Source organism: Rhipicephalus sanguineus, chromosome 1, assembly GCF_013339695.2.
Source record: "Rhipicephalus sanguineus isolate Rsan-2018 chromosome 1, BIME_Rsan_1.4, whole genome shotgun sequence".
Taxonomy (NCBI): Eukaryota; Metazoa; Arthropoda; class Arachnida; order Ixodida; family Ixodidae; genus Rhipicephalus; species Rhipicephalus sanguineus.
This window is the reverse complement of record NC_051176.1, coordinates 57,363,866-57,390,504: the sequence shown is the minus strand read 5'-3', so window position 1 is coordinate 57,390,504 and position 26,639 is coordinate 57,363,866. Positions and strand designations below refer to the sequence as shown.

General features: G+C 46.9%; 1 protein-coding gene across 1 annotated transcript in view; it reads right to left on the bottom strand.

Annotated features, from left to right (window-relative positions):
• Positions 1-10,198: 10,198 nt before the first annotated feature.
• Positions 10,199-26,639, bottom strand: part of LOC119391668 (sodium-coupled monocarboxylate transporter 2) — a 100,664-nt gene continuing 84,223 nt past the window's right edge. The window contains exons 7-15 of the mRNA XM_037659336.2: positions 26,272-26,401; positions 23,774-23,862; positions 23,550-23,659; positions 21,248-21,315; positions 21,081-21,167; positions 20,798-20,970; positions 17,506-17,609; positions 11,196-11,290; positions 10,199-11,125 (exon numbers count right to left, since the gene is read on the bottom strand). Of these exons, the coding sequence (XP_037515264.1) occupies positions 11,030-11,125; positions 11,196-11,290; positions 17,506-17,609; positions 20,798-20,970; positions 21,081-21,167; positions 21,248-21,315; positions 23,550-23,659; positions 23,774-23,862; positions 26,272-26,401 (952 nt within the window). The 3' untranslated portion in view covers positions 10,199-11,029. The remainder of the gene's footprint in view (positions 11,126-11,195; positions 11,291-17,505; positions 17,610-20,797; positions 20,971-21,080; positions 21,168-21,247; positions 21,316-23,549; positions 23,660-23,773; positions 23,863-26,271; positions 26,402-26,639) is intronic.

The window sequence follows — 26,639 nt, the reverse complement described above, 5'->3', positions numbered from 1 at the left end:
TTGGTATTCACTTATTAAGCAGCATATGAGCCGTTAAAAAAATAGCGAAAAATTTCGAAAGTATACTCTCTTCCCTCGTGCCTACACGTACAAAATTACGATTCCCGATTAATGATTTCAGTGAAATTTCGGCGGTTGAACTTGCTACGGTGATAAAAATACTAGTACATTCAGCTCCTGCTGGTGACGGAGTAACCTCAAAAATCTTAAAAAGTATATTCAATATGTTTTGGCAGAGCTTTTCTAAGCCATTCTATGAAATGTGCGTGGATCCTCTGTAACTGCCGTCTCGCTTGAATAATTCCAGTTCTCAAAATTTGCAGAGAAGGGTAGACTGTGGACAACATTACACCACTTGTGATAACTTCTAAACGGGTTGAATGAACTTAAAATGGTCCTTTTGCTCACTTTACGAAATATGCAGAGAATAAAGAAGTTCGCAGCCCTTGTCAAATTCACAAAACAACCTCAGTACACAATTCTGGATCTCATTGCTTTTTAGTCGCTGCGATAAAATTTTCGTGTTCTGCACTATCGCAGTCTTTAGATATATATATCCAATATTACCAGAGCAGTGGCTAGTCCCTGGTGGCATGTTAATCTTGCTTGGCTTTCCAGGGCCACAAGGCAGTGCGGCATTAGCATGCTGCCAGCCAGAAACAAGCCATAGGTCTTATAACATTAAGTATGTCAAAAGCGTATGGTAGTGTAGTACACAAAGTTTCATTGAATCGATTAAAGTGTATAGAGATCCAAAAATATATATTGAGGCAGGTGGTGAGTTTTTAGCTGCGAAATAATTTTATTGCCTTCTAAAAAGTTACTAAGCCGAAAGCCTTAGATGCCTCATCAAACGCGAAAATTGACCTTCGGCGTCGGCATCAGCGGCGTCAACACGAGTCATGCAAAAAACCATCATCGCGTGACGACGTCACATATGACGTCATCATAACGCCACAGATCGCCGAAATTCGTCACGTCACCATAACGGCATCTGATGACGTCATCATATGACGCCGTCGTTTGGTTAAAAGTGGGCCGATCACGGAGGCAGTGCAAAACCACGTTAGATGCAGAAAGCTTTCGGAGGGGCTCAGGGGCGGATCAGTACACTGACTGAGAAGGAAAAGAATATGGCTTTCGCCTTCGAGTCGTATTTTTTTCTTCAAAAAGATGTTGACAGTCACGCGGTCTTCCTCAAATCGCTGTTACTTCACCTCTACCATCTCAAATATTGCTAAACTTCCTTCTCACAATAACTTTTTTTGGGCAAGCTGGTGCTTACTGAAGGACATGATATTGCAGCGCAAAACTCTTATTAAAGAAATAGTAAGAGCTAGACAGCAGTAGTCTTTCTATTTGCGATGGACCTTTAGGACGCTCGTGAACGCGCAGCGGGCGGATGATTACATTAAATTGGATTGAGCCTTTTCTTCCCAAGTATTCTGTCTTTGGGAGGAGGAGGAACACAAAAAGGGAGAAGGCAGGGAGGTTAACCAGACAGCAGTCCGGTTGGCTACCCTACGCCGGGGGAAAGGGAAGGGGAGTGGAAAGATGGGAGAGACAAAGAGAGAGAGGGGGAGCGAGAAAAAAAATTAAATGATCAATAAATGAGCTGACACGTATGTGGCGGTGGCACTGTACAACAGTCATAGGCGTTCACAAAGGCCCGTAGTTCTTAAGAAGCACAAAAGTGCTTTAACTGCCTTGTGGGCCGCCGAGCGATGGGGACGGTGCTCCAGCAGCATCTGCACGGAGAGCGGTCGATCGCCCAATCGTCGCATCGCGTCGGAAAGAGTTCGTCGTTCAGAGGCAAATCGAGGGCAGCGGCCTAACAGATGATCAATGTCTTCCTCAGTACTGCAGACCTCGCATGCTGCACTGTCGGTCACTCCAATTAATGTTGTGTATGCCTTCGTGAAGGCAACTCCTAACCAAAGCCGACATAGAAGCGAAGCTTCACGTTGACGAAGTCCGGATGGAGGTCGGAGTTCCAGCGAAGGGTTTATTTGGTGGAGTCTTGTACGTCTTATACTTGGCATGTTCCACTCCGCCAAACAGAGACTACGTGCCAGGTGACGAAGCTGCCTTGCAGCGTCTGTCCTAGAAAGAGGAATCGAAACGGTGGTCTCTTCTTGATGGGATGTGCGAGCAGCATTGTCTGCGGAAACATTGCCACTAATCCCGCAATGACCAGGTAGCCACTGAAAGTTAACCTCGTGGCCTTTTTCTTTGACGCGGTGATGAATCTTCAGAATTTCGTACGTAAGCTGTTCGTGGCATCCGCGTCGGAGAGCTGACTGCAGGCACTGTAACGCCGGTTTCGAGTCGGAGAAAACAGACCATTTGCTCGGTCTCTCCGAATCGATGTACTCTAGTGCACAACGCAGAGCCGTAAGTTCTGCCGCCGTAGATGTAGTCACATGGGATATTTGAGTTTTAGGGTGATTTCTCGTGCTGGTATGACCACTGCACCACCGAACTGGACACCGTGGTTGACCCATCGGTGTAGATGTGCACGTGGTTACTGTAGGTTTCATGGAAGAAAAGTAGGCTCAATTGTTTTAGTGCTGGGGCGGGTAAAGCCGATTTCTTCTGCAGTCCTGGAATTGTTAGGCGTACTTGTGGAAGGTACAAGCACCACGGAGGAAACACCCGTTTCTCAGCAGGCGCATACCCTGATGTAAACGATGCGCGATGGGCATGGACAGTTGCACTAAATGTCGTGCGGGGCCTTTCAGCAGCGAGGCTTGCCAGGTGGTGTGAAGGGTTCCTGGCATATTGCCTGAGGTAAGCGCGCATGGTCTCAACGGTGATGTGTGTCGTGATTGAGTAGTCCTGGGCAATGGCAATGGTTTCAGCTGTTGAAGAGCAGCGTGGTAAACCAAGGCATATCCTAAGAGCCTGAGCTTGAATGCTTTGTATCGTACGAAGGTTAGTTTTGCAGGTCTTGGATATTGCAGGTAGGCTGTGTCGCAGGAACCCAATAAACAATACCCGGTACAGCTGTAGCATAGAATGTATAGACACTCCCCAAGTTTTCCCTGCGAGGAACCTGAACAAGTGACAGATAGCAGTCAGCCGCTTTTTCACATAGTTTACGTGAGGGGTCCAAGACAGATCTCTGTCGATTACGACTTCCAAGAACCTGTGACTCCTGCTGGATGATACACATTGGCCGTTGATTGATAAGCCGTAAGCGGACATTTGCTTTCTGGTGAATGCCACGACTGCGCACTTTTCACTTGCGATCTCGAGTCCTTGATTACGCAGGTAGCGCGATGTCACTGTGGCTGCCTTCTGAAGTCGAGCGCGAAGTTGAAGCCGCGTCACAGCTGACGTCCATATACAGATGTCGTCAGCATAAATGGAAAGTCGTACGCTGCTTGGCTGGTTGTCGACTAGTCTAATGAGCGTCAGGTTGAACAATGTCGGGCTTAGCACTCCGCCTTGAGGGACTCCTCGGCTACCGTAATAATCAGGTGTCGGGCCATTCTCTGTCTGCACGTGAAATGATCTCTTCTGCAAGTAGCTGTGCACCCACATATACATCTTGCCACCAAGTCCCACTGCTTCTAACGCGCTTAGAATGGCTTCGTGGGTGACATTGTCATAAGCCCCTTTAACGTCTAGAAACAGAGCAGCAGATAATCGTTTGCAGGCCTTCTGATGTTGGACGTATGTCACCAAGTCAACCACATTGTCTATTGACGAGCGACTGCGTCTGAACCCGGCCATAGCATCTGGATAGATTTCGTAATATTCTAAGTACCATTCCAGACGCGTGAGGATCATCCTTTCCATTACCTTTCCCACACAGCTAGCTAGCGCAATCGGGCGGTAGGAGGAAATGTCCAAAGGCGACTTGCCAGCTTTGAGGAGTGGAATCAGGCGACTTGACTTCCATTCCTGTGGAACCAGACCAGTCTCCCAGGAGTCATTGTACAGCAACAATAGCGCCTTCCGAGCTTGATCTCCTAGGTGACAGAGGGCACGGTAGGTAATGCCGTCAGGTCCCGGCGTTGAAGAACGTCTACACAAAGCCAGCGCAGCGTTTAGTTCTTCCATAGAAAATGGACACTCCATGCGGGGATCACGTGAAGCTAGTGGGCAGTCGGGCGTTCCCATCTCCGTTTCTGCGGAATTTGCCTCACCGGCAATCCTTCTACAGAAATATTCTGCGACGGCCATCTCCGTACATTGTAGATGTAGTGCCAAAGATTTAAACGGATGGCGTTGACCGAAGGTTGTATGCAGACCACGAACAGTTCACCATATAAGCGACAAAGGCTTTCGTGGATCCAGGGACTCACAAAAAGATACCCATCGGCGTGAAGCCAGCTTGTTCATGTGACGCTGTATTTTCTTTTGTGTGCGTCTAGCCAGTCTCAAATCGTAATTTGACTTTGTGCGTCTATATCGTCGTTCCGCACGACGGCGAATTGCTCGAAGTTTCTCGAGTTCAATGTTAAAATCGGTGCGCGCTGAACTCATCGAAAGCGAACGCGTGGTAGTCTGTAGTGCACTCTTCATTGCGTCCACCAGGTTGAAGGGTGAGCCGTTACAACAGTCCTCCAAGATTAACTTGTATTTTGGCCAGTCGGTGCACTGGATGGCTCTGGTGCACTTGGAGCTAGATAAACCTTCAATTTGGATTTGGAAACGCGGGGTAGCGACCACATCCCTACTTATCTGTCTTTGGGAGGCTCCCCAATGACAGAAAGGAGATCTCTGCGTAGCTGTTTTAAAGATTTCAGTTCAAACAGGACTATTTTTTCGCTAAGCCCCAAAACAGGTACAGTGCTCGTCAAATGAAACCCGAACAGCGGCGAGCCTTCGCAGGGGTATAGTGCGCGCCGTCCAGTTATCACCATGGACAGGCGCGCATATGCGCAGTGCGGTCAAACCGGATGCGCGCGCCTGTCAATGGTGATAACTGGACGGCGCGCACTATACCACTGCGAAGGCTCGCCGCTGTTCGGGTTTGATTTGACGAGCACTGTACATCTATTCTGAACAATCGAGAATTTCTCTTTAGTGGCGCAGTTCCCGCCTAACTGTTATAGATCACCCAATTCTAGGTGGGTTTCCCGAAATTGCTGTGAGCCGATATACAGCGCAACAACGGCAATAAACAGTGACGGCCGCCTTGACGACCTCGTCACTCGTGGTTCTGTTACATACACGATTATATACTTCTCGATGCTCTGGCGCTTTCCCGTCACAGGACATCGCCATTCTGTGCTCGCTACTCTGTGCGCAGATCCTGTACATCTCTGTATACATTGCAATATAGTATACCGCGAAGGAAGAGAAATAAAACTTTGCGACAGCGATATGGCAATTTCTAAGTTTGATCTAGTTGCTCGTGAGTAATATCCGAAGAAATTCTTGACGCAAATTACACGTGGACAAAGAACACAACCACCTTCAGGGCAACACTTTGCGTGCCCTATGATCCGTGTGTTGAGATGTTCGCTGGGCACTCGCAAGTTTTCTTTTTCTTCTTTTTGTACATATTCATCATGATCACATGTCTTCACGTGCTTAAAAAAACGTTTTCTCATTCGAAATAAAACTGGTTGGAAGTTTGACGCATGTCTCGTTTGTGTTCTTTCCTCGCAGAATTTCTCCGAATATAGGCGGTATGGTTAATGTGACAAGTGCACATAGTGTACCTGGCGCTAGATTCAAGTCCCATTGGCAGACGTAAAGTTTCGTTTTGCTCCACTCGATGGCAAGGATAAAGCTGAGGAAGAGGTCTCCGGACGATGGATTTGACGGCTGTAGTCGTCGTTAGCGTAACGTTAAGGACGAACGAAGGCACGAAACCCCAGTTTCCAAATTTTTATTGCTGTTGCGGTAAAATTCATTCTCGAAAGGCAATTCAACTGTATCAGAGCGCTGGATTTTTTCCGACTTACACCGACAGCATGGTCTACTTCTGACCATAGGTCGGCAAACTCACTCATGAGTCGACTCACTCAGACTCAGATGGATCCATGAGTTTGAGTATGAGTGTGTCCGGGTGAGCAATATTTTGGTGAGCTTGAGTCCGAGTGAGTCCGGTTGCGAAAAATTTTAGTGATTCTGAGTCCGAGGGAGTCCGGTAGAGGGAAGTTTTGGTGAATCCGAGTCCGAGTGAGCCCTAAGCGCAAAATATATTTCTTGAGTGAGTCTGAGTGAGCTCCACACTTCTTTGCCGACCTATGGTTGTATCTAAACAACTTCAGCGTTACTTTCAGCCTTATGTCGGCTCACGTTTATACTCCCGCCGACTCACACATACTTCAAAGCACTAGCGTTCATACGCCAGCTCAATGTTTATTCATCAGAGGCGTGAGTTACATAGAAGGAGGGGAGGGGGGGGCAGGTTGACTCCCCCCCCCCCCGCAAACTCTTTCACAAGAAGTTATTGAAAAAAAATATCTCGTATGAGTCACCACTTTCAATAAAAATGTCCTTACTGGATTGCAACCACTGATAACTCATATTTGAAGGTTCGAGATCAAAAGGCGTCAAGCAGAGCACCAAATATGCGAGATATTGGTGTTAAAGAGCATTGCCACAATGGTCAAAACAGCCGATTATACGCTAACGGACTCATGAGTCGACTCACTCAGACTCAGATCGAGCCGTGAGTCTGAGTCCGAGCGAGTAATATTTTGGTGAGCTTGAGTCCGAGTGAGCCCAGTTGAGGAAAGTTTTGGTGAGTCTGAGTCCGAGTGAGCTCTAAGGGCAAACTATATGTCATGAGTGAGTCTGAGTGAGCTCCACATTTTTGCAGGTTTTTGGGTGTAGCGCCGCGTACGAATTGGTAAGAAGATGACAGGAAAGAGGCGCATTCGCAACTGAACCTTATTTTGCGTCGATTGCAAATATAAAGCTATGAAAGATACTATGTGGCAGTGTTATAGGTAACACGTGGTGCTTTTCATAGCTTTATATTTGCAATCGGCGCAACTGCAATGAAATACCAACTACCCTGCATTGACACCCTTGTCCAGTATAAAGTCACTGGAACGGGAAAAGTACCGCGACCGTCCTGCGCGCCGCCATATTTGGTCCAGCGCGGCCGAAGCGGCGGCGGTGCGGTGTTGATTTCACGTGGAGTAACCCATGTTTTACGCATTGCGTGCGCTTTTGCAGCCCCGAGAGAAGCATACCGTTGTTCTCTGACTGATTAGGAAAGAAATAGCGCTTGCCTAGATGCGCACGCACGCGTACTAACGCGATAAATAAATGCGAACTGCGCGGCATTTACGCGCTCGGCTGTCTGCATTTATTAAATGCGAAGCATTTCTTAGCGAATTTCTGCGACTTTGTACGTATCTATCTATCTATCTATCTATCTATCTATCTATCTATCTATCTATCTATCTATCTATCTATCTATCTATCTATCTATCTATCTATCTATCTATCTATCTATCTATCTATCTATCTATCTAGCCGCCCCCGACTTTGTGCTGTCCTGGCCGCTTCGTTAATGGGATGTACACCAAATTTGGTACGGCATAACATGACTGTATGACGAATACAAATTACAGGTGATAACATGAAAATAATGATATGCATGCCATGTATGGCATGATTTACATGCCACGCTCATGGTGCGCTCGCGGCCGCTTCGATAGCTTGATACACAACAAAATAGGTATGGCGTGACCAGAGTGTATGACGAACATAAGTGACTGGTTATAAGGTGCAAATCATGACAGACATGACACGTAAAACATGATTTACATGACATGCGTACCATTATTTTCATGTTACCGCAGGGTATTCACGTTCGTCATACAGTCACGTCACACAATACCGATTTTGGTGCATATCAAGCAAGCGAACCGGCTGCAAGAGCATCATGAGCATGGCATGTAAATCATGCCTTACATGACATGCGTACCATTATTTTCATGTTACCGCAGGGTATTTAGGTTCGTCATACAGTCACGTCACGCAGTACCGATTTTGGTGCATATCAAACAAGCGAACCGGCCGCGACAGCATCATGAGCAGGGCATGTAAATCATGCCTTACATGACATGCGTGCTATTATTTTCATGTTACCACCTGTTATTTACGTTCGCATTACAGTCACGTCACGCAATACCGATTTTGGTGCATATCAAGCAAGCCAACCGGCTGCGAGAGCATCATGAGCATGGCATGTAAATCATGCCTTACATGACATGCATACCATTATTTTCATGTTACCGCAGGGTATTTATGTTCGTCATACAGTCACGTCACGCAATACCGATTTTCGTGCATATCAAACAAGCGAACCGGCTGCGAGAGCATCAGCCATTATTTTCATGCTATCACCTGTTATTTGTGTTCGTCATACAGTCACGTCAGGCAGTACCAATCTGTAGCAGTCATTTATCATGGTGCGCTGATCATTATATGTGAGCCCAAAGGCGTCAGTTTTACGTCAAACATAATAAAGAGCCGCCTGGCAATGGTATTGTGCATGAACCTCCTGCGACAACCACGCGAAACAAGCTGCACTAGTGCAGGGTAGGCGCAAACATTCCCCGAAGAACATTCGCGAATTCTCAATGAAGCGTTTACCTCACAAAGGCGGGTATCAGTCGTGGGAACAAAATTTTCCCGCCTTATTCTGTGCAGCCACACAGCCCGTCGCTTGGCATCCTTTTTGCCGCTGGGAATGGCAAAGAGGGCCTTGCTCGTTTCCCGCTGGTTGCTGCACCCAAAAGCGCAGCACCCAGGCATTCTTCGATCCCTCGATAGGCTTTCGATGAAGTCTCAAAAGGATACGGGATGTCGCAATGTTCCTGCACGCTTTCCTGAGCCTATAAAAACAATCACCCTCCAAAGCGCCGTGCGTCTGCGGCAGGGAAACACTAGCGAGGCGAACGAGCTGGACCATTTATGTGGCGAAGCCGCCGAAAGGGCGCGGCGGCGAAGAGAAAAGGAACGCGGTACTTTTCGCGTTCCAGTGACTTTAGTCCAGTATATTCCACATTTTTTGCCGACCGATGCTTCTGACCATCGTCTACTTAACTACAGTCATGGTCCACCTTTATTTTCCTAATTTAGCCGCTTTCAGAAGCACAATGGCACCCATTTGCAGCTTATATAAAAATGCACAGCTCGATCCAGTGTACTTCGTCGCGTGTGTTCTTGTTTATCGGTGCACCGCATAGAACGTGGCCCTCGCGATGACGGCATCTCTTGAAGATAACGCAGTTTCCACTTGGTTGGCACAGAAAGCTTTTCCGACTGTTTCCCTATGTGTACTCAGGTGGGATGTCATCACTAACCTTTATACGAGGAGGACTGAAGATGCACGCCGCACGTGGTTATGAGCTTTGAAAACAAGATGTGCGTGTGATCTTCGGCATTGGTGAGGCCGTAACATTATTCAGAATTCTTTACTCGTTGTGCGCAGCTGCGGACTATACACCCCAATCATTTGAGGTCCTACATCGGCATATCGATGTCCACCGATGCGGTTGCAATCAGTTATAAGTTAGACAGATGGCGATCAAATCAAAGCAAAATAGAATACACGTTGCTTGCTGCTGCTTTACTCACTTAGAAGCAGCGCTTGAGGCAGACAAATACACCTCCTAGTGTTTGTCTTCTCGGAAAAACACTAAACAAATTTCACGTCTCCTCCCCTCTTCGTCAACTCGCACATATAAAAACAAATATGTCAAAAGGAAGCAAAGAATGCTAATCAGTTGGTTTGAGGTGCCAAAGTTGAAGTTGCCGCCCCATTTATTCCAGTTGCTTTCTGCGGGAGACACGTGTATTAGGCGTTCGTGTAACGTGCTGAACTCCAGCCATGGAGCAAGAAATGTTTAGTAGTCGAAACTCCGCTGTTTGCGGCGGCCAGATAATGTCACGCTCCCGCGGAGCCACATCGTGCTAGCGCCATCTGGCGGCCGACAAGGAAATTGCTGCCGTTTCGATTGTCAAGGAACCAGATCACGTGTGTTTTTACCGTTCGGACGCAGACACGGAGCGTGTTCGGCCACGTGTGTTACTTGATCCGACGCCGCGGACTCCTTGCTTAAACGCGCAGAAAGTGACAAAAAAAAGTAAAGCAACGCTGTGAAAGAAGCCGCTCGCGACAAGCGGCTTCTTCCTCGGGCGTAAGAGAAGTCTTTTGCCCATCTTCTGAAAGGGGGGGGGGGCACAGCGCACATCCCCCACCCCCCCACGCCCTTAACCATAAACGGTCGCCTCGTCGCCACCGCGCCTCTGCTTCTCGCGCCCAGCGAGGCCTGGCATTGGTCGCCTCCTCCCCCACCTCCTCTGCATCGGCACATTCCTTTCGCCGAGCAGCGTAATGTCAACGGCGAAGGGTAGACTAACAACAGCAACGTCGGTGTCGTTTCCTCAAAAACGTCGCCGAAGAGAGCGCGTGCGGAAGTACTCGACCGGCCTTTCACATTTTTTTTTTTTTCGCTTTCCGTGGCTGCCGCTTCGCGCCGCAAGGCACCGCCACTTGATGTGCCCCCGCCGGCGCATACTATTCTTGTGACAACAGAGTCTTTTAGCATGTTACGGAAATACGGTACGCAAATACGGTAAGGCCTTACCGTAGCGCTCCTCCTTTCTCGCTCGTTATGCTTAGGCCTCTCCCAGTTCTAGTGACAGTGCATCTCCTGAACGAACGGTTCCTCGTTAACAATGCGCAGGCTGAGAGGCAACTATGAGGCGTCACAAGCCCACAACCATCTTTGAAAAATGTTTTGTGGTGTTGGGGTGCCTTCACTGGAATTAGGAGGGCAAAATCACAACGAGCGAGAAAGGAGGAGCGGTACCGTAATACCGTATCGTATTTGCGTACCGTATTTTCTTAACTTGCTAAAAGACTATTAGCTGGTCGCCCCCGCACGCCCGTACTGACGGGGGTATCACCTCCTAAATGTTTCTTGCTCCATGACTCCAGCGTAATAGTTACTAGTTAAAAGCAGAAAGGATCACCAATGTGTGGCCTGTGTGACATAACAGAGTGCGAATCGTCGTGTTGAATTCTAATCCTTCGTTTCTATACAAAGCTCTCGTTGCCCAGTAGAGTCAAGGTCGTCTTCGTGTCTGACGTTGAGTCGTCGTCATCTATAGGTAAAATCTCGGCGATCTTTGCCTGCAACAAGTGCCAAGTACATTTATGTTAAGCGCCACTGGCACACAACGACGTTTTTTTTGCCACCCACCTTTTCGTATCGGGGAAGCAGGCCCAATTTCCTCCATAAAGAGACGAAAATATCACTCGTCAACTGTGTGTGTTTCTCATTAACTTCTCTTCCGCCTGAAAGTTGCAAGGAATGGAAAATGAGCCCTACTTGTGAAAGCACAGCATCACCTTCAAAATACATGAAGACATTATTGCATGCATTTATTAATAAAAACATTTTCATAACTTCCAGGGATATCAAGAGAAGTTAGATGAATGGGGGGGGGGGGGGGGGCGTAAGCAAACAATGATGACAATAAGCGGAAGAGAAACATCTTCTTTGGTACCCAACACTGGTGAGGAGTCCGGGCAGATAGAAATGCGAAGCAATTCACAGTTTCGTAGCAATGGCGAAGCAATGAATGCGATAGCAATAGACCGGAATGTTATGCGAAATAAAGCCAACACATCAAGTCTACATGCGGTGACGCAGACCTGCGTTAATTGCATGAACTTGATTCTTCGTTGAAGCTACAACTACCATCGCGGCCTGCCCGATCCGATGCGACGCCATTTATTTCGCCGCCTTTGGATGAATTTTGCATTCACAAAGGCGTACTTGTTTCTCATTCATAAGCCGCATTTTCAGTAATTCCCGGTATTAACTTCTCGTTGTTTGCCGAGTCTTTGGGAGAATTCCGCGAGAGAGAGAAAGAGAGAGAAGAGAGAGAGCGGCGCGTGTTCGGCTAAGTATCGCTCACAGAGCCACGGCTGTGCATGCTACCGTGAGTTGTGAAAGGCCAAAGGAAATTCGCAAGGAACCAACACCTCAATAATTTTCCAAGCCCGGAGTTCCCGACGATATCATGAAACAGCGCACAAATGCAGGGTTGCCATGTCGAAAAGACAAAAATAGCCAGAAAGTTGGAAAAACTAGCCAATAAGTAGCCAACTTGAGTCAAGGGCAGTAAATATATATCCAAAAGTAGCCACGCTTGTGCGAAAACAACGGCGACGTCTGTATTGAAATCACAGAATATATGAAACATTTTTGGCGAAAATCTAAATAGATACTGCATTATTCCTCGAAAATCACAATTGCTGAGATTCAACCATAAATTACTGAATTTAGCAATGGTTTGTTGCAGGATAACGAAGTTTCTTGCGCTGTTGCAAAAATAGGCAGCTTTAGAATAGGATACGCAGAGCTTGGCGTTAGCGCTTGGTGCCGCTGCGCATACGTCATACGCTAACCACTTGGGTACGCACGTCATATTTCTAATATTGCGTACGCACTGAAGCAACACAGACGTTACAAACCCTAGTATAAAACTATCAAGTGACACGGTCTTCACGCCTTTTGCGTGACTTTTCTTAAGAAGACCAGAAGCCTTGTGGCGACAATACAAACGAATATGGCCTAATGAAATGAGTATGGCACGACTATGCTCAAGATCACAGTTGCTGGAATAATGGCATTGAAGCATATATCGTAGTCATTTTCGCAATCACTTCTTGCGTGATGACGAAGCCTGAGCATTTAATCTTCCTGAGTCGCAGTTAGTACCAAAACCAGAGTACTTCAATACTTTTACTGGTCATGAAGCTTCCGCGAAAGTTTCATATAGCGACAGGAGCAGGCGCTAGGGGTGCCATCGCCCGTGTGAGGGCATCGGAACGGCGCCGGCGCTGCAGCACGCGTCCGAACTGAAAAACGTGATTAAATGTACCCGTGAAAGTTGATTATATGTTCAGAGTGATATTACCTTCAAGCAAATTATGGAACGCTCTAATGCAGTGCAATTTAGCGTAGAATGAGGCCTTGGAGCTCGAAATTCGACGGCAACAAACGCATGCTGCTTCCGCTGTGCGATATACTACCGCTATAAAATCGTCTTTCTTCTGTTTTCCTAGAATGTCTAGTGGAAAGATGTGGATGATCCAGAGCCCTTCAAGGACTCTGGCGGATCTTGATGCGTCGCGGAAGCGCAGTGGTTGCAACTCTCGACCGCGCATATCAAATCTTTCAGTCTATATATACACCTGGTGTTTGTATACGAAGATATCTCAACATAGCCTCGCATTTATCGAACCAACAGTCAGTTTGAATGAATCAGTCCTTTGAATTGAGCTATTGACAAGGACCAAGGGATACTTCGTACGGCTTTTTTCTGGATTTCGTGCTTTATTTTGCTTTGATTTATCACTGCGGCGCCGTGCCACGCTTGAAGTTCGGTTGCTCATGCAATGCTGTGTAGTTTTCACAGGTCATCTTTACTGTTTTTAAGGCGGAAGCCTTAGATGCCTCATCAACCGCGAAAATTGGCCGTCGGCGCAGGCGGCGTCGGAGCCCCGCGTCGGCGGCGTCAACTCGAGTTATGCAAAAATCATGTGATGGCGTCACCATACGACGTCATCATGACGTCACAGATAATGAAAAATGTCACATCGCCATGACGTCGCATAACGTGACGTCACACAATGACATCACCACATTACATCGTCAACTTGCATTGCCTCCGTGATCATAGGGCCGATCACGGAGGCAGTACAAAAACAGGCGAGGTTTCGCATGCTTGCAACGCCTCCAATCCTGGAGGCAGTGCAAAACCACCTTAGGCGCAGGCAGATTTCGGAGGGGGCAGGGGGAGGATGAGTACATCGACTGAAGAAAAAGAAGATGGCTTTCGCCTTCGAGTCGTCTTGGGCGAAATATAAGGCACTCCGTACGTTTGTTCCGCTCTTCAGTTCCGACTTCTATTAAAGTATTTTTATTTGTTTCCGGTATTCGTAAGCGCCTCGGTCTTCATCAGGTGCTGATTACATCTACAGTTAGTGTGTCAGAACCAGACTTGTTTTACACGAGGGTTAGGAATTGTTTATTGCTCCACCAAATTCATATCCTATGAGACCAGCACTCGCAACCAAATACTTTTATTTAGTTCAGATCTTTGCTCTAATACAAATGCACAGCACATACCTTGTGTGTACATTTCACGTTGTTGCTGTGCATGCGGGCGAGCTATGGACTTTTTTTGGTACTCGACAAATACGCCGGGAGGCCGTCGAAACTGCACGGAACAGCGTCCGGCAAAAGTTTCGGAACTTCGCGCTGCGACGTCACAGCGACACCTCCGACTAGCCACTGGTCCACGCGAACAATGCCACTCTCATCGAAGTGCCTTTCGCAGACACGCACATGCGGGGAGCCAATTGTGAAACCACCAGTTTCTTGTCGTGTTAAGGCGCGCTTCCACTTTTCCCGCCGTTCGCTGTCTCTAGGAAGCCAGAACATCGACACTTTCTCCTCATTTACCTTTTATCCTGATCGACACCCAGGTACGCGGCACCCTTTCCGACCTTCAGGCACAGCACACTAGTCACACGCAATACAGGACATGAGGTGAAAACTGCGCGCTTACTCGCCACGATATTTCGTGCTGACACCGGCAGCCGCCTTCGCTGCCAACAGACTGGACGCAGCGCCGTCCCGCGGCCGCTGCTTGCCGCGCACAAAGCTCCCCCACAGAGTTACGGCGAAGCTTCATGACCAGTAAAATTATTGAAGGATTCTGCCAAAACCTAAGATATTGTCACGTGGTCGTGACGTCGACGAAGACAGCAGTCAGCACGTCCGAGATGAAACTGTTTATTTGGCCGAACTTGTGGCCGGGAAACTGAAAGTCAAGCTACAGCAATACACTGATAGGGGCGAACAGAGCGTCGACCGTCGATCAACTGCTCATGGCTGGGATGCGCCGTCTTTTATTCATCACACATCGAACTTTCCAGTCTTATCACTGGTTGTCGTGCAAGCACTGGAATAATCTAGACTATTCGCGTCCTGCGTGCAATCTTAACAAAACGATTTACTACACTCGCGAAGCTTCTCGAATACTGCGGCGCGGTCAGCGTCGAGCGTTGATAACCGCCCTTGCTGGTCAAACCCGAATACATCAAAATAAAAGAAGAAGCGAGCGTGGCATTGCCCCCCTCTGAAAAGGCATCGCACCCACCCCCCCTTCCAAAGGAAGACTGAAAGAAAAATCTTCGTAAGAGGAAGTCTCAGCCAATGCTGCTACTGGACATACTTTCAGCGAAGGTGTCTGGCCAATGGCGCAATAAGGAATACTTACAAATGAAACGCCTTACGAATTCGGCCAGTTTTTTTCAATCTTTTTTTCCCCTTTTTGATACCTTATCTCTTAATTTGTGGTTTGTCATAGGCCGCCACTAACATGCTTGGCATCAGGATTGGCTGAAATTTTATCTTAAAAGAGCAGAGTTAACGTAACAACTTGTTTTGTGAATACCCTTCCCGCTATTAAATTTTCCATCGCGCTTGCGGACAGTGCTATTTACTTCAAAAATCACGTTGGCGTTTGATAATTAGGAACGCTCGGCAAATGGAAATTGGAAGTGAAGCATCTAAGTACAAGTCACTGCGCGTAAAGTGAAAAATTCGTGAACACGGGGTGTCGCTGGAGCCGACGTTTCGACAAGCGGACGTGTCTTCTTCAAGGCTGCAACTTCTTTCCTTAGGGCGTGTATCATACGCTTCGTACCTCTCCTCCAATCCAAACAGAAGTGGAGGAAGGGGCAACTGCTTTCCTTAGCGCGTGTATGTATATGCTTCGTACTCCCTCATCCAACCCAAACAAGTCACCAAAACAAGTGAAGAAGACGAGTCTGCTTGTCGAAACGTCGGCTGCAGCGACACCCCGTGTTCACGGATTTTTCATCTCCTCAAGCTTACATCTTTCCCTGAACTTCTGCCGTTTTTAGAAGCGCGTAAAAATATCTTCTAGGGCCGTTGTGTCTATTGTTACGTGTAACTCAAGCATACTGTCACGGGGTCGGGACGTTGACAAAGGCAGCAGCCGGCGTGTCCAAGATTAAACTCTTCATCTGGCCGAACTTGTGGCCTGGAAACGGAAACTCAAACTACAGCAAGCAATACACGCTGTACTCTGATATCAACGAACAGAGCGTCGGCCGTTGATAATCTGAACCATGGCAAGGCGCGTAGGCGTTTATACATGCGGTATCGAACATTCGATGCCTATCGCTGTCAGTTCGAGAATAAACTCAGCCGTTCGCGTTTGCGCACTCAAGCCTAACAGATGATCCTAAAATAATCTCGAGTGTTCCCAGACATGCTGGCGCAATTTGCGCAAGGCAGCAGCTACACGTGCAATGGGCCGGTAACCTAAAACATAGAAAGAAAGGAGCGTGTGTGGCAATATTTACACTTGCTTAAACGCAACCAGCATGTCGATGGACGAAGAGGCAACCGCACATTTTCCTCTTCGTCTTTCTCACTACCGCCGCGCTCAGGCGGTCTCAATACGCGGCTGATCCGTATCAGAGTTATTACTTCTGCATTATAATCTAACCTTGGCCTCCCTTAAAGGCTGGCAGGATGCCATGATTACGTTGTAGCCGCTATTGCACGTTTGTGGCTACAAGAAAAAAAAAGTAGAATCGATAGAAAAAAGAAATGTGGCAGAAACTATCTAACGATGATTGCGACAGTTTATGCATTTTGAGCACTACGCACGCACGAACACTACTGATTCTGCAGACACACGTGTTTGTTTACTGCAACGTCACACCTCATACAAGGTAAGCAGCACTGGTCATATCAATGATATTTGAACTTGCATGTCATCGCCATTCGTTGCCTCCACGAGTGAAAGCACGGGACGGTGGACGTTGAAGTAGGATACACATTTAAACACTTTGAGGTCTTCGAGACCCCGTGCGAAGATGAGATTTAGGGCATCTTTCGTCCTTACCGTAGGCGTTTAATCAGCGTAGCAAAGGTGCGCTTAATATCCGGTTTGTTTTCTGGGGAATGAGAATGACGTAACTAAAACGCGAACGAGTGTGCAAATGTGGCCATCCAACTGTGACGCTCGCATCCCCTCCCACGATGTCTCACATCCGCAAGTTACAACGCCATATCCGGCCTACAACACTGCCATGTGGGTGATAAGGTCGTATAGGTGTTAAATGGGCACCACCCATAGATATGGCTTAAAAATAGCGTGCTTACACGGTGACGTCACTACCACAGGCGCGGCAACGCAAAACCTCTTTTGCGTGTGTGTGTGCTCGCGTGTGTGTGCGTACGTGTGCGTGCGCGCCGTTCCATGACAACGAGCTCTGACACTAGCCATTAGTTTGCTTATTTCTCAGCAAGTGGACTGGAAGTGAGAGTGTGGGCAGAATACAACGGAAACGTCATCACAGAAGTGTTCGAAACTTCGAATTCTGGCGTGCATATTCGGTTGTGTACGGGCACAGAACCATCCCGAATTTCTCTCGCGCTAAGAGAGTCTACCAACCTGTGAGAAGGCTGACGACCAGGCCGATGAGTATTGTGAGTCCCGCAGAAGCCAAGACACCCCAGTTCGACGAGAAACGGTACAACGGGAACACATCGGCATTGCTGCAACAAAAGAGATGCAGTTGAGGAAACCCTTTGGCGCATTTCGATACAATGCAGCAGCGTCCTCACAACCATCTAAATGCAGAGGGCATTCCATCAGTAAAGGTTGAAAAAAAATAGCTATCACTGTTTCATAAATATCATCATATGAAGTGTGCGCAAGTGCAAATAGATAAAGAGAGGTAGTTATGAGATAAAGAAAGGTGTGATACCAAACTTGTTATGTGTCCGAAACATTTTTTAAACGTCCTGGTGTTACTTCTATAAGGTTATTTGATATATTACTCTGCACCTTGTATTTATGTTCTACTAGCTCAAAGGCAAGGAGTATCCAGCGCCTGTTTTCTGTGTCAACATCTCGTTGTATCATATTACGCCAGTAATAACAAAAATGTCACAGTTTCGCCGCAAGGGCGAAGCAATGAATGCGATAACAAGAAACTAATGCTGTACGAAGTGAGGCTCGCCAATGGATACTCTCAGTTTGAACAGCGCTCCTGTTGCAAAGGCGGCCGGAGCAACGAAGGAAACTAGCGTACTTCAAGTGTCGAGCTGTGACACTTGATAGTTCGCGCTCATCTTCTGTTTGTTCGTTTAGCGGCGTCCCTTGAGCTCGAGTGACTTTCGTATGCTCAGTAACATGAGCGTGGACATCGCGGTGAAAGCTCGAAAAGTCCCTCTTCCCCTCACCACGAGAAAACCGCGCGAGCAGAGAGCGGAAGGGCAAGGTTCTCCCTGCGCAAATATAAGAAGAAGCGAGCGAGCTCGCCGACGACTTTTAAATTCGCCCGTCGCGCTCCTCGCGCCATCTCGCCGGTAATGAAGAAACGCTTATAACCGCCTGCCGTCTCTGAGTCCTGCCAGCGGTAAAGGGTGTGTATATAACGCTCGCCGTTAGCTACCTGAAGGATCTGCGCTTTCTGGCGTAGTGGTTAGCGCCACGCGCTGCGGAACGAGAGGTCGCTGGTTCGATTCCGCGCTTCGGAAGCATTCTTCTTTCATTACTTTTCTTTGGGACTTTGATATACATACTTATACATATACGGTGCATGACGGCGGAGACGGCGACGGCAAAATCCAGCCGATACTGTCCATATAATTGCTATCGCAATAAAAAAAGATAAGAAAGTTAACCACTGCAGCATCCATGTGCCACTACGCAGGTGTGAACGTGTAGTAATATCAAACAGGTAAAAAAAAGTTCCCTGAAAACGCTGGAAATAAAAATATCGTTCTTCGTATGCTCCCGTTAGTACACTTCATATACCTGTACCTCCTTCGATGAATGATGTGGCATTCCCAAACCTTCAACAACTGCAGAGGATGAAGCGCGGCTTCTTTCACTGGAGTTCTCGAGGTGCACCGGCCAAGCCGAAGGATAAAGTGATGTAGAACGAAAGAGCGCTACATCTAGCGTTGTAGCACTGGGTAAAACAGCAGTTTTTGCGTGTAGCGACGGCAAATATGATCCCCCGATCGTCATCCGACGTCATGGGAATCGGGCCGTAGAGGTCAACGCCGACGCGATCGAGGACTTTGGCAAGGCAGGGAAGCGGCTGTAAGGCGTCAGACACGCCTAAGGGCGGCGATTTGCAGCGTTCGCGGTCAGGGCAGCACTGAACTACACTGAAAAAACTTCCGTAAAAAAAATGTACATGCCGTGCCAGTAGTAGCGATGGCGAATGCGTTCGTATGTCTTAAAATCTACCGCGTGGCCACATTGCAGGTCTTCGGGAAGAGACGCAACATTTTGTACACACGGACTGTCTGAATGTGTCTGCCCTTTACTCTCACTGGGATGCTGTCCAATGTACTCATGTATTTCACCGAAACCCTCGGTGTAATATGTCAATGCAACGCGTTAAAACGTTTACAATGTTATACATGGTCGTGTCATTAACGCAACCTCAGAAAAGCGTGCTCCAACTTTGTGAGCTTCTGGTTTTCTAAGGCGCCTGTAAGACGGACGCGTCGGCTTGGATCACGATTGGGATGACCAAGGACAGACGCAATTTTGGTTGAAAATGACCGTGTAGCAGCGCTTAATGCTTCCGATTGAGTGTGATCTCAATTGAGGTATTCCGCGATCGAAAGTGTTTCCAAACTTCTACCACGCGAACACCTAACTTTCTTCGTGAATGACGAACAACGATTTGCACGTTGGTCGCAACCAGCGGCCTTTCTAGTTACTTCAGATTGTCCTCCGATTTCGTGTAACCACATCCGTTATCATCTTCATCAAGCGCAATCTACTCCACGGACGTGTGCCGCCAGTGACATAGAAGTCTAGTGAATACAACGCCTCCTATACAAAGGCCACATTCCTATTGGGACACAATCTGAAAACACTAGCGTACCGGGCACTGGGTGTACAAAGTTAATAACAAATAATAATTAAACAGCGTGCTTCATAATCACATCGTTATTTCATCAAGTAAAGCGGCAGTGATTATCTGTATTTGAATAAAAAAAAATCCTCGCCTTTCCACGATCAGTGCTCTTAAAGTAGCGTTTGCTCTGGTTTTTTACAAGGGTTATGCAACTGGCGAACGCATCGTTGAATCTTACATAGCAACAAGGCAACAAAATCAATAATAAATCAGGAACAGATACTTCATGGGCTCCATATAACTGCGCCTTCATTAGCTATTCGCGGATTTTGAAGGGGCTAATGTCGAATCAGTAAGTCGGTATGCACAGAATCACTCACAGAAGCGGTGATACCCCTCCATTTTCCGATTCTAACAAGGGAAAAACCTGCACCTGTGGTTACCCCCTTCTTGAGAGAATGGTAGCTTGGGCTAGTTGGTGATTTAGCATCGACATATTTGCACAGCGCGAAATGAATGAAGACAGATGAGAGGACACAACACGGGCGCTCTCCTCTCATCTGTCCTAGTTATGAAAAGCTTTTTGCCTTTCGCACTTCAGGCGCGCTTCTTCTGAGGGTATCTTTTGAAGTCATAAGCGCACATAATACGCCGCTAATTGTGCAGTTCCTATGTTCCGATTTGAAGAACTTAATGTGGTATTTGTACTGAATGAGCGGCTGTGTTTGGAGCGAATATAAAATATGCTTCTACGTATTTGAATCTTTCAAAGGTTAACCTCATTTAGAACTTCAGCGTTATGAGTGAATCTCGAATAACATGTTTTTTTTTACATTTTTTTTATAGTAGGAGTCTTACCTGTGAGCAGCGGAGTAGGATGACGTACGCATCGCGTCTATTGTCATAGTTGAGTTAGCGGGGCAGTAGTCCGTGCTGACTGGCATCATGGGTGCTCTGATCCCGTAATAGATCTTTCCAAACATTTGCCAGAACTGCAGAGCCGTTGTGAGGAGCGTGCCTGCAACCACACCCTGTAAGAGAGATTGCAATTAAAGAGAGATCAAAGCAACACAAACAACTAAGAACATGAATCCTGACCAGGACACGTAGACATTAACGTTAGATACTGCATTTACATTACCTTGCTGTTTGCCCAAGGAAATAAGAACGCCAAGAGAAACATCCCGACAAATGGACCGGAAGCTCCATTGTGCATCACAACAACCACCTGGTGAGAGAACAAAAAAAGGACACATGAACATTTCCGCTGCTCCTCCCTCGTATCTTAGGCGCATGCTCCGTACTCACCCGAACTGCTGATCCCAAGTAGGGCACAATCATTGAGTAGATGGTCATGAGGATTCCGAAAAGAAATGCTGCAGCAAGAAGTGAGTACGTTAGTAATACGCGGACCGCAACACATAGCGACAAGCCGAGTCTTCAATGCGAAACAAGCTTGTTAGTTTAGTGCAGACTTCGTGAGCTCGAGACAAACGTCAGCCCAGAAAACTTCATATACTTGCTTTAGCGAATATTGCCGAATGACGTGGTGCGATAATCGAAACAGTAAAGAGGTATGCACAGTAGAACGTTCACGATGCGATTGTGAGGTGTAGAACAAGGGATAACTCCGAAGCCAGCGCTCAGCCACGATGACTTCTCTACGTCAGGGTAGAAGCTACGGTCCGAAATTGCGGGCCATGTCGAAGACACGTCACTTTGTCGAAAGTTGCGTGATTGAGAGACGGACAGAAGCGAGACACGGTTACACACACGAAGCGCAAGCTTACAATTTTATTTCGAAAATTTCGCGACCTTTCATGCACATGCTAACAACACACTAGTGCAGGGGTCTCAAACACACGGCCCCCGAACCTTTCGCTATGGATGGAAACAACTTTATTGCGGAAACAACTTTATTGCTTTCGCTATCTGCTCGGCCCGCACATGGCTGTCTTCGTGCCATATGCTTTTTTGCATTTTCTTAGTAAGTATTTTCCTGGGCTACAGACATGACTGGCCTCAGGCATTTCGTTCTTGAACCATCCCATGCGGTCAACATGTGTCAAAACATAACCATGAAACAAAACCTGTAGTTCAGAATCCAGATTCAAGAGCACAGATTTCAGTCATTATGTATGGAGATCGGTATCGATACGCTGTTTGAATCCTGACACCTGATTCCCTCCGGAAATGACCCATATATAAGAGATCGGAGAGGTCACTTTTCAAATGGTAATGTTAGCAGACATTTTTTGCAAACTAGCCAAACCCCCGCTCCTGCCTTCACTGTTGCGGGACTTGCACCATTAAATTTCATGACTACGGCCCACTCACTAAGGCGAGTCTGAGACCCCTGCACGAGTATGTTAGCATGTAGTTGTGTTATTAGCAGGATCATAAAAGGTCGCGCAGTTTTCGAAGGAAAACTTGTGGGTTTGAGCTTCGTGTGTCTAATCGCGTCTCCCTTCTGTCCGTGTCCCAATCGCGCAACTTTGTGCATTCTAATGGAAGACCAACAGGCACGAATTATAACCTTTGTTGCGGGGCTTGTCGGTACCTGCTACAATGAGTAAATAAGACCCACAACAAACAAAGAAAGAGGCAGAAGCAGAAGGCGTCAACCTGTCTTTATTTTGGACAACCAGCTGAGGTAGCTTAGCAGGCAGAGGTGTCGCGCTGCTAAGTTCGGGGTCGCGGGTTCGATTCATTTTGACGGGGGTAAGTAGGAAGGACACCTCGTGTACTTAGATTTAGGTGTACGTGAAGGAGCGTCAGGGGGTTGCAATAAATTCGGAGGAGGAGCCCTCCACTACGACGTGCCTCATAATCATATCGAGGTTTTAGCCCGTGAAACCCCATAAATTAATTTATCTATGTATTTATTCAACGGGAGAAAGTATACTTGCAGATGATGCATGTACTGTATTTTCACCAAGTAGTTGTCATAAGGTACCAACATTGCCGTGCAGATGCGCTGTCAATTAGCTGTCATCATTCCCTCATTTAGGGTTTTACCAACATTTGGATTGTTCTTGAGTGTTCTACGTTTTGTCGAGAGACGCGGCGAACTACTTTGTCGATGAAGTGTATCAAACAACTTGCAGTGAGTCTGGCTGGAAATCATAAACGTACATGAAACCTAACCACACTTTGAGCCGCGAAAAAAAAATCAGCAACATTGACACCATAAAGAAGGTGGGACAAGTGCTGGACACAAGAGGAGCCTGAACTAGCCATGAGTTGTAAAATATAACCTCGTGAACTTGAAACTAAAACTATTAAGCGCAGTAAGCGTCTGATACCATTTTCACCAAGTTAAAGCAGATACTGTCAAGCAGTTCCCACCATCTCATTTAACCTACGTGGAGTTTCCAGTGGAGAAACATCCTAACATACAGTGGTCAGCGCCCTTTATCTGAGAAGCGAAAGTTTTTTCTTTTAGGTTATATCTGCAGCGTACGAAAACATCGTGCTACAAGTACAAGTCGCTGAATAGCGTGGGAGGCGGACATCTTTCGACGATCTTGATTGGCCGCACTTTATTTGGAAGTATGCCCGAAAGGCACAGAATAACAAGAAAAAAAAAAGTTCAGAACCATCAACGTACCTAGTCCCTTTGTGAAGTGGCTGGCCGTATGATCTTCGAGTTTGACGAACATAGAGACAACGTCCATGTAGCACACAGCGGCTTGAGAATTGATAATAGAGGATATCGTGCTGCGAGAACAATAAGATCAGTGTGTTTGATATGCCACCCCTGATTGGCAGCTAGTGAGTAAATAAACACAAAATAGCGAGCTCTTAAGGTCCCGCAATGCTCTTGTACAATACCTTGTGGCTGCGCTGACGACGCCAGTTAGGAAAAGACCAGAAAAACACGGAAAACTGAAGAGGTGTTGCTTCACATAGTAAGGCAGAATCTGAAAAGAAAACAAATTTTAGGCTGCGCTTTGATGCAGCCCTTCTTCATACCATGCAGTTATGTAACACAGTCGCCGCCATTTTGATGAAGATTGCAGAAGCGTGTACGGAAAAGAGTTACTGTGTACAGCCAAAGCCGTCTATATCGAACTCCGATAAATTGCATTATCTTTCATATTGAACTATTTTCGAACACGACAATGCTTTAACGTCGATTCATAGGAAAGTCTTCGGCTCCATCGAATAAAAACTGCCGGTACACTTCATACATCGAACATCGGGCAGAGCGAAACGCCCCAAGAAGTCGGCGTTTCCTCACAAGAAGTTGGCTTTTTCCTGCGGAAAGGGGGCTTTCCCGCATGCGGAAGTGAGCGGTGTGATTAGGAGGGCGCCGCGCAGAGAGAGTAGAAACTATCGCTTGCCATCGCCTGCTCTCTCCCATGATTCCTCGTCGTAGTGGCCGTCGTGCGGGGTCGCCGTTCGCTTCTCAACTCCCTTTGTTAACGCAATGGCTACCGTAAAAAGGAAGAACCTCGCTGTTCTCCGCAAACACGGCGATAATCAACACAGTCGACCGTACACAAAAGAAGTCTGATGTCGCTGATGCCTGCAGCATCCGAAGAAGCGTGCTTTGCATGATACTGAAAAATTGGGGGACGCTTAAGCTTCACCTTTAAGAGTTGAACGCGATAGCGATATCCTGCCCCTAGTGCGCACTTCGAACGCTACGAGTGTTTAACAGAATGCGCGCACTAAGGTGTGTGCCTTAGTAAAGGGTGGCATGCTTTAAACCAGGAGCAATTATGCGCGAGAAACTTTTTCGAAGTTGCGATACACCCACTACGTGGTCTTAAGGGAATACGCGCAGTAATGTGTGTGCCTTTTGTAATGGGTGGCTGTCTTTAAACCACCGAGTCGTTATGATATTGACATGGTGTGACGCCCGATGGCAATGTACGCTTGTACCACGCAATATTACTGCGATATTACATCTCCTACTGTGACACCTGTATACAGGACGCGTATTTTTGGGAAGCATGAAAGTTACTTTCAGTGCAGCTCCAAGCAGAGGCGTGGCTGTGTGGTAGAACACCTGCTTGCCACGCAGACGGCCTGGGTTCGATTCTCACTCGGACCGAACATTTTTATTATTTATTTTATTTGCAGCTTTTTCGATTTTTCGGTCACGGACAAGATGATTTTTTGCTCACAACCAACGGTGCCGACGCCGACGGCAGAATTTTTGCGATACGAGCTCTTTAACGCTATCGCGTTAAAACAACCCCAATATTAGGTACAAGACGAATACAGGTGCGTGTAAAGATGTTCGCTATTTACATCGGTGCCGTATTCGCTCGCCTACGACCCGCACTCTCAACTACGAACCGCGGAAAAACAAGACATAAAGAAAAAAAAAAACGCGCGTGTCGCCGTAAGCCGCCTTCTTTGCATTATCGTAAAGTAGTTTCGTGAAGCCAACTTGCCCACCGAAATTAGCACTAACAACACGGTAAATTCTCGAAACGTTTTATATCAATTTATACGATATATCGAACTAATTCCCATTTTTTAGCGAGTTCGATATATGTGGGTTCGACTGTATAGTGTTTAAGTGTACTATTAGTAGTAGCAATAAAATTCTTTTTACTTGAATGGCTAAGTTTTCGTCGTATATGTTTCTGTTGATGCTTGTCATGGATGCGGCGCAGAACTCGTCAACTCTGCTTAATGATTTTGTGTTTGCGCCTAAAATAGTGTCTATTTGATACTTAAAGAAAAGCTAAAAATGACATGACAGGAACGACATGCATGCCTGACACGAATTGCGGTACATGAATGAGATGACATGAATGACACGCACGCATGACACGAATGAGAAGACAATGATAGCATGCGCGAAAAAAAATGACATCGTTGCCTGGCATTTCATGCAAGACATGAAGTACACACAATTCATGCATGACATGAGATGAATACGATGATAAGAACAACCTAAAATATGTAGTGATATCACATGGATGGCATGCAGGCATGACAAGAAATCGTAATGAAGTTTACATACAGCAGTTACTTGCATGACATGGCATGCAATTTGCATGCAGCCCTTCCATGAGTGGCATGCGGCACATGTACCGGGAATTTATGACGAAAGCCCTATAGTACTTTGAAAGGTGATTGCACGAGACAGCTTCTCTGCAGCAATTTAGAATTTCACGTGACCGAGAAACGGCGAATGGCCACGGGGTAGCTCGTGGGGAAAAAGATTCACAACTATGACTCCGTTTGGAGGCCATGTGCCGTAACTCTACGTCTACTAAGAGGAAATTATGTGCGCCTGGGCTACGTTTCCTGTATGAAGCGTTCGCCTATGCAGCCTTTAGAGATACAGGCAACCTAAAATACTATACCTCATCGTACTTCTTAATTTCGCCGGTCAATAAGGGATCGCAGTCTCGGAACCAGTAAATCAAGGCCATCGCCATCACTCCGATGACAATCATGTAGATGATGTTCAGGAAGACTCCAATGCACATCGTTCTGGAAGACATCATGAGAGTGCCAAGAGATCACGCAACCCATTAAGCAGAAGCATGTACAATTGCGTGGTACATCCAGGTTAAAAAAAATAATGCAACTTCTATTCAGATACGCGGGTAGCACGCCTTGAACTTGGGATCATGTTTCATGTTATACCGCTGCGCCACTACAGCGCCTTTGCCTTTGCACTCCACACAATTGGCTTCATCTCCTCAACTACTATGCACTGAGACATATG